Source organism: Ranitomeya variabilis, chromosome 1 (genome assembly GCF_051348905.1).
Source record: "Ranitomeya variabilis isolate aRanVar5 chromosome 1, aRanVar5.hap1, whole genome shotgun sequence".
NCBI lineage: Eukaryota > Metazoa > Chordata > Amphibia > Anura > Dendrobatidae > Ranitomeya > Ranitomeya variabilis.
The window spans coordinates 198858317-198877770 of NC_135232.1; the positions used below are offsets into that span (position 1 = coordinate 198858317).

The 19454-nt window shown below is 45.7% G+C and overlaps 1 protein-coding gene across 1 annotated transcript in view; it reads right to left on the reverse strand.

Moving 5' to 3' along the window:
• Positions 1-2362: 2362 nt before the first annotated feature.
• Positions 2363-19454, reverse strand: part of LOC143793853 (transmembrane protein 17B-like) — a 29852-nt gene continuing 12760 nt past the window's right edge. Inside the window, exons 3-4 of the mRNA XM_077280814.1 lie at positions 3542-3655; positions 2363-2837 (exon numbers count right to left, since the gene is read on the reverse strand). Of these exons, the coding sequence (XP_077136929.1) occupies positions 2523-2837; positions 3542-3655 (429 nt within the window). The 3' untranslated portion in view covers positions 2363-2522. The remainder of the gene's footprint in view (positions 2838-3541; positions 3656-19454) is intronic.

The window sequence follows — 19454 nt, forward strand, 5'->3', positions numbered from 1 at the left end:
ACGTAGTATAAAGCACAGCCACGTAGTATATAACAGCCCACGTAGTACATAGCACAGCCACGTAGTATATAGCACAGCCCACATAGCATATAACAGCCACGTAGTTTATAACAGCCCACGCACGCAGTATATAACAGCCCACGCACGCAGTATATAACAGCCCACGTAGTGTATAACACAGCCCACGTAGTGTATAGCACAGCCCACGTAGTGTATAGCACAGCCCATGTAGTATATAGCACAGCCCACGTAGTATATTGCACAGCCCACGTAGTATATTGCACGTCCACGTAGTATATTGCACAGCCCACGTAGTATATAGCAATGTGGGCATCATACCCCTGTTAAGAAAAAATAATTAAAATAAAAAATAGTTATATACTCACCTTCCGTTAGCCCCCGGTTCCAGGCGAAGCGTTTACCGATGCTCCTCGCGTGCTCTTGTCCCAAGAGTGCATTGCGGTCTCGAGAGATGATGACGTAGCGGTCTCGGGAGACCGCTACGTCATCATCTCACGAGATCGCAATGCCTGGAGCGGTCACCGGGGCATCGCGAGGAGCGGGAAAGGCCGGTTCTGGATCCGAGGGGCCGACGGACGGTGAGTATAATTATTTTTTTATTTTTTTTTATTATTTTTAACATTAGATCTTTTTACTATTGATGATGCATAGGCAGCATCAATAGTAAAAAGTTGGTCATACAGGGTTAATAGCAGCATTAACGGACTGCGTTACACCGCGGCATAACGCGGTCCGTTAACGCTGCCATTAACCCTGTGTGAGCGCTGACTGGAGGGGAGTGTGGAGCGGGCACTGACTGTGGGGAGTAAGGATTGGCCATTTTGCCGCCGGACTGTGACCGTTGCTGATTGGTCGTGGCTGTTTTGCCGCGACCAATCAGTGACTTGGGATTTCCGTGACAGACAGACAGAAAGACTAAAGTGACCCTTAGACAATTATATAGTAGACTAGATGGTGGCCCGATTCTAACGTATCGGGTATTCTAGAATATGTAGGTAAAATATAGCTCAGGCTACGTACTATATTGCACAGTGACGTAGTATATAAGAGAGCTACATAGTATGTAACAGCATACGTAGTATACAGCAGAGCTACGTAGTATATAACATAGCCACGTAGTGTATTGCACAGGCACGTAGTATATAGCAGAGCCACGTAGTATATAACATAGCCACTTAGTATATTGTAGAGCCACGTAGTATATAACAGTCACGTAGTGTATTGCACAGCTACATAGTGTATTGCACAGCTATGTAGTATATTGGTCAGCAAAGTAGTATATAGCAGAGCCACGTAGTATATTGTAGAGGCATGTAGTATGTTGCATAGCTACGTAGTATATTGCACAGTCGACGTAGTATATGACAGAACCGACACAGCCACATGGTATATTGCACAGCTACATAGTATATAACAGAGCACGTAGTATATTGCACAGTCACGTTGTATATTGCCCAGCTACATAGTATATAGCACAGAGATGTAGTATATAACAGAGCCCACGCAGTATGTAACACAGCCCACGTGGTATATAGCAATGTGGGCAATATATGCGTGGTTAAAAAAGACTTAAAACAAAAAATTAACATATACTCACCTTCCAAAGGCCCCTTGAAGTCCTGGCGCCTGTGTGCGGTGCACGTGGCAGCTTCCGGTCCCAGGGTTGGTGATATGAGCGCAGGACCTGTGATGACGTCACGGTCACATGACTGTGATGTCATGGTAGGTCCTTCTCGCATAGCATCCTCGGCATCGGAACCTGCCGCTTGCACTGCCGGTGACAGCGCGCGACATTGGAAGGTGAGAATAACCTTTTTTTATTATTATTTGTAACATTAGATCTTTTTACTATTGATGCTGCATACGCAGCATTAATAGTAAAAAGTTGGTCACACAGGGTTAATAGCTGCGTTAATGGAGTGCGTTACACTGCGGCATAGCGCGGTCCATTAACGCTGCCATTAACCCTGTGTGAGGGCTGACTGGAGGGGATTATGGAGCGGGCACTGACTGCGGGGAGGAAGGAGCGACCATTTTGCCGCCGGACTGTGCCTGCCGTTGATTGGTCGCTGCAAAACAGCCACAACCAATCAGCGACTTGGGATTTCCGTTACAGACGGAAAGACAGACAGACAAAAACGGAAGTGACCCTTAGACAATTGTATAGTAGATGACTGTATGTTATAGCGTTTATCCTGAAAAATGTTTCAATAAAATAAGTTTACAAAAAAAAAAAATTGCGTGCAAGTGTACCTAGAAAAATGTATGCTGTCTTGAAGGCAAAGGGTGTTCACACCAATTATTTGATCTAGATTTCCCTTTTGTCCATTCATCTTTGCATTTTATTAATTGATAAAAATTAACTGTAAACATTTCTATTTTTTAAAGCATTCTTACTTTGCAAAAGCTTATGGCAGGTGTGAAAAAAATGCTGCAAAGTACTAAAACTCAATTCTGAGCCTCCAACATGATGTGAGCAGTGCATAGGACACATGTTCGGATCAGTACATCAAGGCGTTCTTCTTTTGCTGTTCTGTTATGAAGTCTGTGCTCTGTTGTTTTTTCACCTTAGAAGGTAAGGCTTTGGCTTCTAAATCATCAGTACTCTGTAAATAAAACTGAGTAGCAAGTTGTCGTGTCATGATTTTCAGAGCAAAGAACGACACCAATAGCTCAAAGTTAAGAAAAATGATATAAATTGTATGAACTGCAAACTCCAGGGGTAAAATCACAATCTGTTCATCTGTTAAAAGGAAGAGTATGAGCGGCATTTGTATGAGGAACGTCAAGAGCAGAAACCCGGACAATTCTGGAACCTAAGAGAGAACATGAATAAGGAAAAATTAAAAGGTAAAGCGCCAACTATCAATTATTAAAGCACATTTTAATACAATTAAAACAGCTGCTCTTTTAATCATTGTGCACTGTGTTTTCATCCTCTTATGCTTAAGACTTATTCCTCATTTGGTCTCTGAACACGAGACGTAATTACATCACTACATTAGCAGCTTTACTGCTGTCATTAGGTCAGAATGTGACCCTTGCCTCCTAGAAATCCATGGTACTAGCTTTCGATTTTGCCCTGTACGTTTTTTTTTTGTTTTTTTTTTTTTACTGAAGTTAATATTTATTATAAGCAGATCCTGATCTGTGAGGCCTTGGAGTGAAATGTCTAGAAACCTGATAAGACCTTTTGGAGTAGTATATGCAGATTCCCGTAAAGTCATTTTTTGCATTCTTGTCCATGGTAGTATAAGGAAGTAAAACTCTGGGAGACTCTTAAGCAATTGGAAAACTTCCTTTATTCAAGCATATCTCATCTCCTTGCAGCTCAGATGCTATAGACCTTAGAGTCTGTAATCGTTGATGAGAAAAGTGGAGCAAAGTGTTGGTAAATGGCCGCTCTTTATAAAATGATTGCTACACATATAAACATTTATACTACTTATATTAATTATCCAAACCTTGTTTCATCAATCAATGCTTCACATGTGCCCATGCTCCCCCACATATAACTTACCTTCTCTTGCAAATTTCCAATGTATCCCAGGTAAAGTCTCAGACTTTCTGTTATTGTGAGAATGGTGACAGCTGATATTAGGAGGTATTGATAGTAAGCAGGCAGCAAGTGATACTGTAAAAACAGAGGAATTCAGAAGCTGACATTTTCAATTACACAATTGATGTCTTTACAACTTAATTATTCGTCCCAACTCCAGGTCAACAAACTCTACTTTAAAGCAAGTTGTTTTGGATATAAACTTTGTATATAACTTTTCAGCAAATATTCACAAACTGTATCATTTCTTTTGGAATTTTGATATTGTGAACTATAATTGGGCAGATTTTGATATACACCAAGTTAACTTTGCCTTTAAATAGCTTGGAAAAGTTGAGAGAATTATGTCTTGGCTTTAGATGAGGAGCTACTGAGATTTACAGCCAATTGGAGGTATATATGTGGCATCATTTTAGGGCCCATTTACCTCTTTGCTTGACATTGGACAAAAAGAATTATGACCTCCACAAAACCAGTACATTCTTATTAACTATTTCCAAACTCCCAAAAAGTACCAAATTCATCTTTGAAACAATTAGATGCAAGTATAAACACCATGGGACCATGCAGCCATCATAGCATTCAGGGTGGGGATGTGATTTGGTGCAACAAACATAAATGAATCCAAGAACCAAAGCAAACAACCATGTGAATATGGTGGAGGAAACAAGGACAAAAGTATCAATATCAGCAGAAGGCCTGTCCCACACGTCCAGATAATTCCGGTACCGGAGTTATCCGTGTCCGTGTGTCCGTGAGCTCACGTGGCACATCAGTGTGGCACACATGCGGCAGCCGTGTGCCGACTGGGTACCACACGGACCGTGCAGGAGACAGCGCTACAGTAAGCGCTGTCCCCTGCTTTGGGTGCTGAAGCCACCATTCATTTCTTCTCTCCAGCAGCGTTCGCTGGAGAGAAGAAATGAAAAATCATTGTATTTTGTTTTTTTGCGGTAGAAATAAAGATCTTTGTTTCCCCCCCTCCCACCCCCTGTGCGCCCCGCCCCCTGCCCCCCATAGGGGTGGAGCCGCATATTCATGACTGTAATGGGCGGCACCACGTGACCGCTCATACAGGAGAAGCTGCGGCACGGAGAGGACGCTTCGAGGGAGCCGGGTGAGTATTTTCTTTCCAGCGGGGGGGCGCACAGGGGGTGGGAGGGGGGTTTGGAACAAAGATCTTTATTTCTACCGCAAAAAAAAAGCTAAATACAATGATTTTTCATTTCTTCTCTCCAGCGAACGCTGCTGGAGAGAAGAAATGAATGGGGGCTTCAGCACCACGCTGGGGGGACAGCACTCACTGTAGCGCTGTCTCCTGCACGGCACACGGACTGCACACGGACAGCATCCGTGTGCGGTACTTGTTTTACACGGACCCATTGACTTTAATGGGTCCGTGTGATCCGTGCGCTCCCACGAACACTGACATGTCTCCGTGTTTTGCACGCGGACACACGGTCCGCGAAAACACGCTGGCATGTGCAGAGACACATTGATTTTAATGTGTCTACGTGTGTCAGTGTCTCCGGTACGTGAGAAAACTGACACCTCACGTATGGGAATCACTGACGTGTGAAACCGGCAGTAAACTGTGTCTTAAATCAACATGACCTGAAAGGTTGCTCAGCAAGGAAGAAGACAGGGTACAGCTTATAACTGCACATAGGGCAAGATCTTTAACCCCTTACTGACATACTGTATGTCGTGATAATACGTCCCTGTGCCTATCTGACCAGGGACTGATTATTACATCATCGCGATCGCCTGTGCACACGGTCTGTGCATGGGCGATCGCCGCTGGGTGTCAGCTGATTCTGACAGCTGACATTCGGCACTTTAACCTCCTAAATGCTGTGATCTGGAGCTGGCAGAGGGCTGACAGCCCCTCTCCCATTGGAACGGAGACCCTGCGGCGTGACGCGGGGTCGTGATTGTTGCCATGATGCCCAAATGTCGTCAGTGCATGATCAGCAACTCTGTCAGTCCAGTAAGGCCGTACTGGGCCGCAGGCCTTCAAAGGGAGGACGCCATGACAGGGTTAAGTGATAATACATGAGAAAGCATTGGGTTGAAGGAATTTTGGATGGGGAAGGGTTAATAAGTTTGAATCAGGGGAATGATGTATGGCTAAGGGGAGGGGGAATGGGGAGAAGAGGCGGAGTAAGGGCGGGCAGTATAAGGGGCAACGGCCATCTCAGTGGGGCAACCATTTTAGGTCCCCCACCGTACTAGAAACAAGCTCAGAGCTGATTTTAGTTATGGAGATTGAGGCGATTTTGCAGCAATTGAGAGCGGCTGCGGGAACCAGAGGTGCGGGATGGCTGCAGGCATCCATTCAGGGCCTGCTGCCTGATGGGGGAGCCGAGCAACCCCAAGGCTTAAGTGCAGGGCGACGGACTCGGAGGTCTAGGCCTCCGGAGCGCCTCAGCCCTGAGGCTACCCCCAGGGCCCGGCGCCGTATAAGGAGCCCCTCTAGGGACCCTCTGGCCGCGGTCACGAAGCGTCGGCAGCCGGCGCGTAAACCTGCGGCTGGGAGGAATCCGCAACACCGGCGGGGCCTGCAACAGGGGGAGGTGTCGGCCTCCCCTGCAGCGATGGCGTCTGGAGGAAGCGTGGATCCAGGAGCAGGAGCGGCCGCTGCCCAACCAGGAACGGGCTCGGCTCGGCGGGGCAGAGAGGTACTGAGGAGCACACGAGGGCCTGCTAGTCAGGTGCCTTCAGCGCAGGGGGGAAGCCGGCAACGCGAGCACTCATCAGCAGCAGAAGGAGCCAGGGATCCGGGGTCAGGAACGGCTGGGGCCCCTTCGGTTAGGCCCCAGGCTCGGCATTCATCCAGCAGCAGTGAGGAGTCGGCGGGGCGAGCACCAGCACGCAGGGCGGCTGGTGAGTGGCAGTGGGGAGACTCCTCCCGCTCATCGGCTGCTGCTGCTACAGAGAGCAGAGCTCGACGTCCCTGTGCTGCAGCTGGGAGGGGGAGGGGGGGTGAAGCTGACCGCAGGCATGGAGTAGATCACTGTGTAGTAGGAGGGAGGGAATCTCTGGCCACTGGGGAGGGGGAGAGGAGGGGGGAGCATGGATTAGGCCATTCATCTAGAAGAAGAGGATCATCAGCCGGATCCGAACCAGGACATGTGGGACGTATGGACACTGGGGATGCAGCGGTCAAGTCAGGCCGGCTGCACACTGCATCAACTTCCATGGGACAGCACGAGGATGGAGGAAGCACGCGCCCAGAGAGATCGCGTCAGGACGCTGGATTGGCGGCTGCTGGGAACACAGCACCCAGGCAGCCAGGTGAGCGAGACTTCACTTCTTTTTACTTACCTGCACTAGCCTCAAATGTGAATGCAAGGGGGGAGGAGTTATCTGTTGGGGGGGCTAGTGGCGGCTCTGGTGTTTTATTACAAAGTCTTAAAGATTTAGTGCGGTTATGGGAGGCGGGGAGTACGCAGGGTACGTTATCTCCCTCGGCGGCTTGGTTAGGTAATAGGAGGGGTATAGGGGATGGAGAAAGAAGTCTAGAGTCACGTCCTGTGGTACAGAGCGAGGTAACGGGGGTTACTGCGGCGGCTGGGGACGAGGCGGCTTCGGGCAACGCGATAACGGGTCAGGTATCCACGGCGGTTGATAACGGGGGCAAAGATAAAGATGAAGCAGTGCGTTTAGGGGATGCTGCAAAATGTGAAGTGTATGTCTGTTTTGAGGGGCCTCTGGGAACACATTTAAAGCAGGAAGTAAGGGATAGGATTTGGAAGGGGGAATACGTGGAGATATTCTCACTTCTCCCACTCGAACGTTTTAATTTAGACAGGGTCAGACGGGATGAGTCTAAAAAGGAAGACGAGGAGAGGAGACGTTTTCGTTTGATACCCCGCACATTCAATAACTGGTTACAGGCTTTCGCTATATTGGCTAGCGTGATTGGGGAAAAAGCGCCAGAAAATTGTTCGCCCCTATTCTGCTATATGGATACCATAGGGGAGGCATATAGAGTATACGGGGGACAAGGATGGTTGAGATATGACGAACAATTCCGCCAGAGGAAAGCAGTTCGTCCAAACATTAGATGGGATCATAAAGACATAGCTCTATGGATGAGAGTGACGGCCCCTGGAAAAGGGGGTTCGGGTTCACAATCGTTTCTTGGGGGCACCGGGGGTTCAGGGCAGTCAGGGCACTCGGTGGCAGTACAGAAAGGACTGTGCTTCTCATACAATGACGGCGCATGCAGGTTTGGCGCCAAGTGCAAATTCAAACACGAGTGTTCCGCCTGCGGAGGTAATCATGGGGTGTCGAAGTGCTTCAAGGGAGGAAGACAGAAGGGATCTGAGGGTTTTGAAAAAAGGGGTGACACCAGTTCGGCTGGAAGAGATGGAGCACTTCCTAAATAAATACCCTGACAAAGAGGCTGCAAAATTGTTGCGTGATGGTTTTCGGGAGGGATTCAAGATCCCTTTTGTTGACATGGAGGTGAGGTTATCAACCAAGAATTTGAAATCAGCCAGGGAATTCCCAGAAGTGGTCACTGAAAAATTACAAAAAGAAGTGGCTTTAGGTAGAATGGCTGGGCCATTTGACACAGCCCCCATGGTTAACCTGAGAGTGTCGCCATTGGGGGTTGTGCCAAAAAAGGAGCCTAACAAGTTCAGGTTGATTCATCACCTTTCATTTCCGAAGGGCTCTTCGGTAAACGATGGAATTGACCCCCAATTGTGTTCTGTGTTATATACTTCTTTTGATTCGGCAATGTCATGGGTTAGAAAATGTGGACAAGGGGCCATGTTGGCAAAGACGGACATTGAGGCAGCGTTTAGACTGCTACCAGTTCACCCGGACAGTATGCATTTGCTTGGTTGTTTTTGGGACGGGGGATTTTTTGTGGATCGTTGTTTACCGATGGGGTGTTCATTGTCATGCGCCTATTTCGAAGCATTTAGTACGTTTCTAGAATGGGTAGTTAAGGACGTGACAGGACTCGGTTCTTGTGTTCATTATTTGGATGATTTCTTGTTTGTCGGGTCGGTCTTTTCTTCGGATTGTTCGGTTTTACTTCACTCGATGGAAGGGGTGGCTAAAAAATTTGGCGTTCCGTTGGCAGCGGAAAAAACAGTTGGGCCTGTTACATCTTTGAGTTTTCTGGGTATTGAAATCGACACGGTGGCAATGGAGTGTAGATTGCCAGAGGACAAACTGGTGAACATGAGATTGGAGGTGAAGCGTGTGGGTAGCTTGAAGAAGGTAACACTTCGTGAGGTCCAGTCGTTGCTTGGTAAACTGAACTTCACATGTCGGATCATGCCAATGGGAAGAGCCTTTTGTTGTAGACTTTCATTGGCCACGGTTGGGATTAGAGCGCCGAATCATTTCATACGGCTTAGAAGGGATCTGAAGGATGATTTGAAAGTTTGGGAATTTTTTCTGGATTCATACAATGGAAAGTCACTCTGGATTGCGCCGGTGGTGTCGGCGGAGTTTCTCGGCATTTTGGTCGGTTCAGTGGACGAATCGGGTTTTTCTTTGTTTTTTCGGAACGAATGGTTAGTGGCCGAGTGGCCAAAAACGTGGAAAGAGAACGGTCTAGTAGCTGATCTTACACTACACGAAGTTTTTCCTATCGTGGTAGCTTTGACACTATGGGGAGGCAATGTTCGAGACAAGAAAATATGTTTTCGTTGCGGCTCAATTGGGGCCATGGAGGCTATTAATTCGTTGTCATCATCAAAACACTCTCTTCTGCGAGTTTTACAACACTTGGTTTGGGCTGGTTTGAATTTTAATTTGTGGGTCACGGCGGAGCTTGGGGTTCTGAAATATAACAACATTCTTGAAGCTCTTTCTTCTTCGCAGTGGGATCGTGTTCGGGAGTTGGCACCTCAAGTGGAACCCATGGGGAAGGTTTGTTCAGAGGAGCTTTGGAATCTTCCGCTGGGGCAGTGAGAGACTTGTTGGCCAGATCGCTGTCGGCTGGAACTTGGTCGCACTATATGAGGGCCTGGGATTCTTGGGTCCGGTGGAAATATCAGATGGGTGCGGATTTAGAGGACGAAAGCAAATTGATTTTATTTATTGGTCATATCTGGGAGTCAGGTTGGTCAGTGTCAAAAATCAATAATTCGTTATCAGGCTTGGCTTTTGGCTTTAAACTTAGAGGGTTGCAGGATTTGACAAAATCGTTTCTGGTCCGGCAGGTGGTAAAAGGCTGTCGTAAAGGCTGGAAGGTGTCAGACGGTAGGCGGCCGGTGTCATATGAAGTTTTATTAAATCTGGAAAATCAGTTAGAGGCTGTGTGTTCGGATATGGGGGAAGTAATTTTGTTTAGATTAGCATTTTCTCTAGCATTTTTTGGTGCGTTTCGGTTAGGTGAATTGGTTAGTCCTTCCAAGTGTAAGAAAGGTGGTATACTGAGGCAGGATGTGGACATGTTTGGGGACAGGCTAGTGATATTTTTGCGTTCTTCCAAAACGGATACTGCAGGTAAAGGTTGTCGAGTGGTTCTTTTTGAGGTAAACGGCTCTCCAGTTTGCCCGGTAAAATGTTTGAGAGAACATTTCCTGTCTGGTTCAGGTTCGGGGGACTGCCCATTGTTAGTGCATAAGGATGGGTCATTTCTCTCCCGTTTTCAATTTTTGACTGTATTTAGACGTTGTTTGGAAAAAGGGGGCATTCCAGCGAAGAATTTTAGTGGGCATTCATTCCGGATTGGGGCGGCAACGGAGGCTGCCAGGAGGGGTCTAGGAGATGAAATGGTTCAGAGGATCGGTCGTTGGGAATCAGTAAGATTTCGTTCTTACATTCGCCCGTCTTTGTTGTAACGGATTGATCTAATTGACCGCGGTTTTCCTTTTCAGTTATATGGTGTTGATGTTTCCTTTTCTATTTTCAGAGCCGAGGCAATTGCTTATTTGGATCATGGGTCATTCATTTGTATTCTGGGCGGCATTGAGGGCCGACGTGCGTCCGGACGGGAGACAACTGGGAGTGCCCCGATAGCGTGGAACCCTGAGGTGGATCGGAAAAAGGGGTATGATGTGGAAGCAATTGCTGTCGGAATGCCACAGATTTGTTCGATTGGATCGGGTGCCAGACTTGTTGGTGGTTCATTTGGGGGGCAATGACTTGGGCAAACGTCCCTGTAGGGAACTAATTAAGGATATCAAGTTTGACATGTTACGGCTTTGGTCTATGTTTCCACGTTTGTTGGTTGTTTGGTCGGACATTTTGCCCAGGAAGGTTTGGCGCGAGGCAAGATCTGTTCATGGTGTGAACAAGGCGAGGATTACGTTAAACAGAGCGATTTCACGTTTTATGGTGAGAAATGGGGCACTTGTGGTTCGGCATAAGGATCTGGAGTCTGGGCAAGGGGAATACTGGAGGAAAGATGGGGTCCATTTAAATGCGATAGGTCTAGATTTGTGGTGTCTGGCGATTCAAGAGGGCATTGAGAAAGGTATTTTGGTATGGCGTGACATAAATGTTTGAGGGGTCAGAACATTTATGCTGGTGGCGTGGGGGGGGGAGGTCCTCGAGGTTGGTGGTGATGGAAATGGTGGATCGGAGGGGGGGGGGATCTCTAAGGTCCTGGACTCCCCCGTGGGTGAACAAATTTGGAATGGAACAAAAAGATCACATGGAGGTGATAATTAGGATATATGGGTAATTTTGGAGGAAATTGGCCGGGTGAGTCTATGGGCGTCTCTGAGCTGGAGCGTAGCGGCTAGAGGCAAGACGTGACCTGGAGGCCAAGTTTTACGGTTATGGAAGACAAGTTTTTATGGTCTGGAGGCCAAGTTTATTACATTTCGGGGCTTCGAGGACCACCCTCCCCGTGGTTAATGTTTAATAAATAAACTGTTTGTTATTATGTGTTAATAAACGGCTGCTGTGGCCAACTTATCCAAATACCATTGTGGTCAGTTTTTTATTTCAGATAAAGCGGTCGGGCCGTTTGGTTGAAGGGTAAAAATGAGGAGTAAAAAAGGTGGGTAGAGAAACTCATGGGGATTCACGTATACCAACTGTCAAGTAAGGCCGTACTGGGCCGCAGGCCTTCAAAGGGAGGACGCCATAACAGGGTTAAGTGATAATACATGAGAAAGCATTGGGTTGAAGGAATTTTGGATGGGGAAGGGTTAATAAGTTTGAATCAGGGGAATGATGTATGGCTAAGGGGAGGGGGAATGGGGAGAAGAGGCAGAGTAAGGGCGGGCAGTATAAGGGGCAATGGCCATCTCAGTGGGGCAACCATTTTAGGTCCCCCACCGTACTAGAAACAAGCTCCCACCCACCCTCCCTTTTTTGTTGGTTGCTTTGGAAACGTTCATAGGTGATGTCAAGGTCGTTAAGAAAAAGGGGTTATTATCATTGTATTGCTCGAATTATTGCGTTATGTTTTCTGTTTTGTCGCGGCAGCAAAGCGTGGGGGGGGAGGTCCTCGAGGTTGGTGGTGATGGAAATGGTGGATCGGAGGGGGGGGGGAATCTCTAAGGTCCTGGACTCCCCCGTGGGTGAACAAATTTGGAATGGAACAAAAAGATCACATGGAGGTGATAATTAGGATATATGGGTAATTTTGGAGGAAATTGGCCGGGTGAGTCTATGGGCGTCTCTGAGCTGGAGCGTAGCGGCTAGAGGCAAGACGTGACCTGGAGGCCAAGTTTTACGGTTATGGAAGACAAGTTTTTATGGTCTGGAGGCCAAGTTTATTACATTTTGGGGCTTCGAGGACCACCCTCCCCGTGGTTAATGTTTAATAAATAAACTGTTTGTTATTATGTGTTAATAAACGGCTGCTGTGGCCAACTTATCCAAATACCATTGTGGTCAGTTTTTTATTTCAGATAAAGCGGTCGGGCCGTTTGGTTGAAGGGTAAAAATGAGGAGTAAAAAAGGTGGGTAGAGAAACTCATGGGGATTCACGTATACCAACTGTCAAGAGCTGACATTTTGCATAGTATGGGGATTTTGCTGCATCCTCATGCTGTGCAAGCGATCAGCCTGCAAAAAATGATAGTCCCATGGTGGGACAAAGTAAAAAAAAAAAAAAATTATATATACATATATATATATATATATATATAGATATAGATATAGAAAAAACTTTTTGTTTCTCCAGTGATCAGTCAAATGGTAGAGTAAAATATACCTTTTATTTATCCATTAAAAAGTTCCAGATTTCTTCAGTTACAATATTGCATACATTCACAAATACACCACATGTGTCTTCCTCCACACCACATGGTGTCGAAACATGTCGTCCATAAGGGATTGCATGTATGCCATATTGTAACTGAAGAAATCTGGAACTTTTTAATGGATAAATAAAAGGTATATTTTACTCTACCATTGGACTGATCGCTAGTGAAACAAAAAGTTTTTTCTTTACATGTGTGGATTTATCCCAATCTGTTTTCCGTGCAAACTGTAACCACAGGCTGGATGTATTCCTGTTTCTTCAAAGCGGTAAGCTGACTTTGCCAAAAACACACACACATATACCGTATATACTCGAGTATAAGCCAACCCGAGTATAAGCCGACCCCCCTAATTTTGCCACAAAAAACTGGGAAAACTTATTGACTCGAGTATAAGCCTAGGGTGGAAAATGCAGCAGCTACCGGTGAATTTCAAAATTAAAAATAGATACTCCATACCATTCATTATGGCCCCATAGATGCTCCACATAAAGCTGTGCCACATATAATGCTCTGCACCGTTCATTATGGCCCCATAGATGCTCCACATAAAGCTGTGCCATATATAATGCTCTGCACCGTTCATTATGGCCCCATAGATGCTCCACATAAAGCTGTGCCATATATACAATGCTCTGCACCGTTGCCCCATAGATAGCTGTGCCATATATATAATGCTCTGCACCGTTGCCCCATAGATAGCTGTGCCATATATATAATGCTCTGCACCGTTGCCCCATAGCTGTGCCATATATATAATGCTCTGCACCGTTGCCCCATAGCTGTGCCATATAGTGCTCTGCACCGTTGCCCCATAGATAGCTGTGCCATATAGTGATCTGCACCGTTGCCCCATAGCTGTGCCATATAGTGCTCTGCACCGTTGCCCCATAGCTGTGCCATATAGTGCTCTGCACCGTTGCCCCATAGCTGTGCCATATAGTGCTCTGCACCGTTGCCCCATAGCTGTGCCATATAGTGCTCTGCACTGTTGCCCCATAGCTGTGCCATATAGTGCTCTGCACCGTTGCCCCATAGCTGTGCCATATAGTGCTCTGCACCGTTTCCCCATAGCTGTGCCATATAGTGCTCTGCACCGTTGCCCCATAGCTGTGCCATATAGTGCTCTGCACCGTTGCCCCATAGATACTCCACATAAAGCTGTGCCATTGCTGCTGCTGCAATAAAAAAACAAAACACACATACTCACCTCTCTTGCTTGCAGCTCCTCAGCGTCCCGGCATATTCACCTGTCCTCGTTCCACACGCCGGGCGTCGCGCCATCTTCCCGGCGTCTCTCCGCACTGACTGATCAGGCAGAGGGCGGCGCGCACACTATATGCGTCATCGCGCCCTCTGACCTGCACAGTCAGTGCGGAGAGACGCCGGGAAGATGGCGCGGCGCCCAGCGTGTGGAACGAGGGAAGGTAAATATGTAATACTTACCTGCTCCCGGCGTCCCGCTCCTTCCCCCGGACAGCTGGTCTTCGGTGCCGCAGCCTCTTCCTCTATCAGCGGTCACCGGCACCGTCATTAGAGAAATGAATTATGCGGCTCCGCCCCTATGGGAGGTGGAGCAGCCTATTCATTTCTCTAATGAGCGGTCCCATGTGACCGCTCAGGGGAAGAGCTGCGGCACCCGGAGACCGTGGGACGGGCAGGGGGAGCGCCAGGAACGCTGGAACTAGGTGAGTATATGACAGTCCTCACCCGCCGACCCCACCACCGATCATGACTCGAGTATAAGCCGAGAGGGGCACTTTCAGCCCAAAAATTTGGGCTGAAAATCTCGGCTTATACTCGAGTATATACGGTATATATAATATATATATATACATATATTATTACATTTTAAAATAACAACCCGACCTCTAGAACTGTCACACTGGTGTTACCCCTTTAGTGAACACCATTAAAAAATAGTAAAACACAGCAAAATGCAATGCTTTATTATCATACCGCCAAACAAAAAGTGGAATAAACCACAATAAAAAGACGGATATAAATAAACACGGTACCTGTGTTAAACATCATCTTGTTCCACAAAAAACAAGCCACCATATACGAGTAGCTCCATCAGTAGAAAAATAAAAAAAAGCTATAGCTCTCAGAATAAAGCGATGCAAAAATAATAATTTTTTCTATAAAATAGTATTTATTGTATATAAGCGCCAAAATATGAAAAAGAAAGATATAAATGAGGTATTGCTGTAATCGTACTGACCCCAAGAATAAAACTGCCTTATCAATTTTACCACACATGGAATCGCATAACCCCCCCCCCCAAAGGAAAAATGCGAAATTCCTAAATTGCTGGTATTTGTACCTTCTGCCTCCCAAAAATCGGAATAGAAAGCAACCAAAAAATGTCACGTGCCTGAAAATGGTACTAATAAAAGCGTCAGCTCATCTCGCAAAAACCAAGACCTCACATGACTCTGTTAGACGAAATATGGAAAAATTATAGCCCTCAAAATATGGTGATGCAAAAACTATTTTTTGCAATAAGAAGCGTCTCTTAGTGTGTGACAGAAGTCAATCATAAAATCCTGATATATCTGGTATCTGATTGGCCGCTGCGGATTCGCAACAGTTTTCCATGCGTTGTACAGTACCATGTAAACCTATGGAAAAAAAATCTGCAGTGCACATGCTGCGGAAAAAAACGTGCGGAAACGCTGAGTTGTATTTTCCGCAGCATGTCAATTCTTTGTGCGGATTCCGCAGCGGTTTACCCCTGCTCCATAATAGGAATCCACAAAAAACACTGTAAATCTGCAGTAATTCCACAGTGCGGATTTCATGCAGATTTACCAAAATCAGTGCTGAAAAATCCGCACACCTTTCCACAACGTGTGTTATGGTGACTTAAAGTATGTAATGAATATTAGGATTCAGCCCTTTTAAGCAGGTCAAGTGGCTGTCACGTGACAACAAGTATGAGGTTTGCAATACTCGTGGTCGATTGGTGCAGGTCCTAATGGTGGATACATGATGACCTGTTTTCACCAGACAACTTTTAAGGACAAGGTGAAGATAATTGTGTTGCCATTACAAAGTCCCAATATTATCCCCATAGAAAATGTATGGGCAGAGCTGAAAAAGCATGTATGAGCAAGGAGGCCTACAAATCTTCTAGGGACTCCGACATATGTAAAGGTACCTTCACACTAAACGATATCGCTAGCAATCCGTGACGTTGCAGCGTCCTGGCTAGCGATATCGTTTAGTTTGACACGCAGCAGCGATCAGGATCCTGCTGTGATATCGCTGGTCGTTGAACAAAGTTCAGAACTTTATTTGGTCGTCAGACCGGCGTGTATCATCGTGTTTGACACCAAAAGCAACGATACCAGCGATGTTTTACACTGGTAACCAGGGTAAACATTGGTATCAACCATATAAGAAAAACAGATACATGCATATACTTGTAGGATCACCACACAAAACACCAGTTATTTCAAAAAAATATATAGATTTTATTTAATTTAACACAACACACCCAAAGAAAAAGGGACCAGACATTACACACTGTTAAAAACATTTAAAACCTGTTCCACATTGGAAAATATTTGTTAGATCCAAACAATAGCATGTTCAAATACCAGAGTACACAAATATATATATATAGGGTAGATTAATGTAATATATCTTGTTGCCCGACTATAAAGGTATCATTGTATGGTGAAGGAACCAATACTATATCCCTTATTCATCCATATACATATATTTGAACCATTAGGTGCAGACTAGGATGGAACTCAATATGTTATACATAATCTCACAGGGGACAGAATACACCAACATCAGATGTCCCAATGTGCATAAAAATCCAAAGATACAATTAAATGTGCATATTCATTCCCCTCGGCCTAAATATATCGGCCAAATACAAAAAGTGCTCTGTTTAGTTTAGGCACCGTCCATACTTCACCCTATACCGTCACACCGTCAGCTACCGTCCTAATGGTCCTAAGTTGTAAGTACAGTCCAGGCAAGGTTCGGGACCCACGCGTTCCGACACACAGCTTGTGTCTTCCTCAAGGTGGTAATGCCTGTGGTGGGTGTTTTGTATCTATTTATAAATACCTTAGATTTATTGTTTCGTCTCAGCTGTGAGACGCGGCTTGCAGTTGGAGGGATACACATATCCCGGAGTGACCCGGAAGTGGAGCTCTTTGGGTCATGTATATTAATGCGCCTGCGCCGGGAAATGCTTTTTCCCCTTTCTATACGGCGTTTTGTATAAGTTCCCCTTATTGCTGTATGCGCTTGCGCAGCCATGGTTTATTCTCATAGGTTGCCTTTATCTGGCTAACCCATTGTAATACCCGTGGCGTGTATGCTGATTTATACACATGCTGCGGTAGTTGCCCCTATCATTTGTATCTCTAAGAGTTTCCCATTGGAAGCGTTTTTTTCACACCAGATTCCCCTTCCTCTTATATGCGCTTGCGCAGCCAAAAGTGATTGCAACCACATTAGGATTAGTGCGCTTCTATATATATATATGTGCTGCATGCCCCTATGTTGGGTGAGCTCTGGGCAGTTTCACCATATTTTCTTATGCCCTTATAATCACCATTGGTGCATGCAATAAGGGCGCCCTACACATCCACACACACCATATGTTTCAATCACTATTGGTCACTTTGTTTACGCGCTACTAGAGGATAAGTCATACCACTTTATACACTTATATTGGAGCATACTATCCTTAGAGTATTTTTCCATAAATCCTAAATACATAGCCATCAAAGACAGAAGGGTGATCCATAGTAAATGTTAACCCCAATTCATAGGGAAGCAAAGCCACATGGGAAAAAAAAAAAAAAAAAAAAAAAAAAAAAAAAAAAATTAATTTATATATATTTTTGTAATTTCTCCAATCCAATCCAGTATTGGGTTGTACCATATTCTCTCATAAACTCAATCTTTTGTTATGTTGTCAAAAACTTCTTCTTGTGTTTGTTGTACAGTGATGTAATCTTAAGCTGAAAAGAAACGGGAGGAAAAGAGATAAAAAACACACATAGAAAGCAAAAAATAAGAAACAAAAATGCATGGTTTCCCATGTACAACTCCCCCCATTTTTACTCTCATTCAGGATGAGCACATCCCAAGGCTATTTTTTCTTGTAAAAGCCCGAGTATAGCAATTCCTCATTGAGACCCTGTGGTACCAAACAATCCAATTCATAAATCCACCTTGCCTCACGGCGAAGGAGGTCCTCCACTGGGTTCCCACCTCTGATGTTGACATTAACTTTCTCCAAACCCATGACCCTCAGGGAATCCCCTGACCCAGCATGCATTTCCAGAAAATGTTTTGCCACAGATGAAATCACCTTGCCCTTAGACCTGTCCGTCCTGGCGGTGGCAATGTTAGATAAATGCTGCTGGGCTCTCCGTCGGAGCTCCTGCGTGGTCTGCCCTACATAGATTTTATCGCAGCCGCATGTAAGGGCGTAAACCAAGTTCCGTGTGCGGCAATTGAAGTACGCCCTTGACTGCACCTGCGTGGGCAGATTGTGGACACCAACCCCCCTGCCTGCAATCATCCGTGGGCAGATTGAGCAACTGCCACAGGGGAAAGAGCCCCTGTTTGAATGCCTAATTTTTGTTGTTATTTTGGTGGCAGGGCGTTTAAAATGACTATTTGTTAAGTGGTCTTTTAGGTTTCTCGCCCTCCTAGCCACCATTTTGGGTTTATCTCCAATGAATGGTCTAAGCTTAGGCTCACTTCTTAGAATCCCCCAATTGTTTTTCAGAATACAATAAATATCATTCCACTGATTGTGAAATTTGGTGATCAAATTAATTTTGTTGGATTCTGCTCTTACCCTGGGCTTGAGAGCCTCCTCCCTTGTCCTAGTTCTTGAGAACTCAAAGGCTCCAGAGATGGTTTTCTTAGGATATCCACGTTCCTTAAAGCGGTTGGTTAGCTGCCGAGACTCCGTCCGGAAGTCCTCCATGTATGTACAGTTCCTTCTTAATCTGAGGAATTGTCCTTTCGGAATACCTTTTCGTAAATGTGCCGGATGGAAACTTTCAAAGTGCAGCATGTTGTTTGTTGCTGTCTGTTTTCGGAACAATGTAGTCACTATGCGATTCTGGTCTGTTGACACCTTGAGGTCCAGGAAGTCAACTGACACTGTGGAAAAATGGGATGTAAGTTTGATATTCCAGCAATTGTGGTTAAGCTCTTCAATAAAAGCACCCAAATCTTCAGATGAACCCGACCAGATCATAATGATGTCATCTATAAAGCGTAGCCATTTTACCACATAGGTTAAATAGTTCGTAAGTCTCTGTACGTGGGTCTCCTCCCACCACCCCATAAATAGGTTGGCGTATGAGGGCGCGCACTTCGCCCCCATGGCCGTACCCGAGACCTGCTTGTAATAGGTTCTGTCAAATATGAAGTAATTTTTCTCCAGTATGAACTGAAGAAGCTCCAAAATGAATGTATCATGGCCTCTATCCCCTGTTGAATGTTTGTCCAGGAAATAGGCGATTGTTGTCATACCTTGCTTATGCTCGATGTTTGTATACAGAGCTTCCACATCTAGGGTCACCAGGATTGCATTGTCCGGTACCACCAAGGTTGCGCACAGTTCTATAAGATGTGACGAATCCCTAACATGGGAGTCCAAGGTCTTCACCAGCGGCTGTAAAAAA